Source organism: Lepisma saccharinum, chromosome 20 (assembly GCF_977018435.1).
Source record: "Lepisma saccharinum chromosome 20, izLepSacc3.1, whole genome shotgun sequence".
Classification (NCBI taxonomy): Eukaryota; Metazoa; Arthropoda; class Insecta; order Zygentoma; family Lepismatidae; genus Lepisma; species Lepisma saccharinum.
In genome coordinates, this window is record NC_139248.1 from 50,700,681 (window position 1) to 50,702,376 (window position 1,696).

Here is a 1,696-nt window from a genome sequence, read left to right on the forward strand (position 1 = left end):
CATCTGAAGGGATTCCCGGTTGTAGCTGCAACCGTTCAATTTTATCTTGCAGTTCGCCTACTCTTCTGACTATAGACCCAGTCTGCTCGTGTATTTCTTGCCGAAGAGATACTTCCAGTTTCTGTGTCTCTCCGCGGAGAGAGTTCACCTTTTCACCGGTTGCTTTGGCCATCGTTTCTGCAGCTACTTTCTGTTCTTGGACCGCCTTCTCCATAACTACGGCCTGCTCACTCAGAGTCTTTACTGCTGCTTCTATCTGCTTAACTCTCTCTGGTTCTTCACTTCCGCTTTCCGTCGTAGACTGGGCTACCAATTGTAGACAGGTATCTAAATTTTTCTCCATTTCACCACGCCAGGCAGCTAAAGGTTCTAATTGTTCCTCTACTACTCTCACTACTTCTTGCTGACAAGAGATTCTAATTTTCTCTAATTCCTCCCTAAGACTTTCTAACTGGTCTGTCTTATGTTGGGAGAAGAGTGTCCGCATTTCTGTTCTGCTTCTTTCAGCTTCTTGCTGTCTCCTCTCTTCTTGACTTTGAACTAAGGCATGGAGAATTTCTAATTCTCTTTCTCTTTTCTCTTCTGCTTCTCGTTTTTCAATTTCTCTTTTCTTTTCAAGAGACTCTATTAGCGACCTAAATTCTTGTGTCTCTAGTTTCCTTTTAGCTTCTTCTTCTGCTTTATCAAGTGCCTTTTTAGATTCTTCTTCTGCTTTATCAAGTGCCTTTTTAGCTTCTTCTTCTGCTTTTTCATGAAGCCTTCTCTCCTCCATGGACTCCACTACTTGTCTTAGCTCCATTACCTCTTTCTTTCTAGCTCTCTCTAATTGAACTATATCTTTCTTTCTCTGTTTCTCTTCCATAAGTCTACGCTCTTCTTCCTCTTTCTTTCTCTCTTCTTTATCTCTCATCAGCCATTCTAATAACCAATGGTCTGATGGGGTCGTACTAGGAGCACTTGGTTCTTGCCCGGAAACCTTCAAGGGTACTGTTGAGCACGTCTTGCATCTGGACTCTGCAGTGGACACTGAGGTCTCCTCTTGCCCCTCACATCTCCAATGGAACTTCTGTAGACATTGGCAACACTGGAAATACTCCATCTCTCCTCCGGTATCCTCACAGCATCCGAACCCAGTCTCTTCATCTACGGTTTTCCTCCCTCTGCTTCTTAAATTCATACTTGACGCGTCCCTTTCCATTTTGGCACACCGTCTATGGTTTCTTCCACAGCACTACACTATATCTTCTCCTTCGTGAATTCTTTAGACGAACACTGACACTTATGAGCCCTTTCTAGTCCTTGTAGCTAATAGGCCCCCAACTGGATTTCTGGTTTCAGTCTTTAAAATCGGGCCCCACGTTAAGAGCGCCAAAAAATTTTATGCAACGTCCACCCACGCAGTGCTCAGCACCACGGCGCAGGAGTACTGGTACTGACTGCGTTCAACACGCTAAACACTGCAGTTGGGGGGACGGCAAAAGTTTACCCATATGTGCTAACTGATTCAGTCGTAGTACAAAGTCTCAGAAATATCTCAGGGCTTGCTGGGTGTAAAGAAAGATTAAACCAGGTTTATATATAGATGTAACAGTTTATTATAATCCTATCACAAAGATGTCCGTTAGCACACTTACACAGGAGTCTTTACCTTTACCCTTACCACTCACGTGCATTTACCTGTATCATCTTTAGACTA

General features: G+C 43.6%; 1 protein-coding gene across 1 annotated transcript in view; it reads right to left on the bottom strand.

The window, feature by feature from the left end:
- LOC146003460 (uncharacterized) overlaps positions 1–487 on the bottom strand; it is an 87,569-nt gene extending 87,082 nt beyond the window's left edge. Inside the window, exon 1 of the mRNA XM_083141749.1 lies at positions 149–487. Coding sequence (XP_082997875.1) covers positions 149–487 — 339 coding nt within the window. The remainder of the gene's footprint in view (positions 1–148) is intronic.
- Positions 488–1,696: the final 1,209 nt, after the last annotated feature.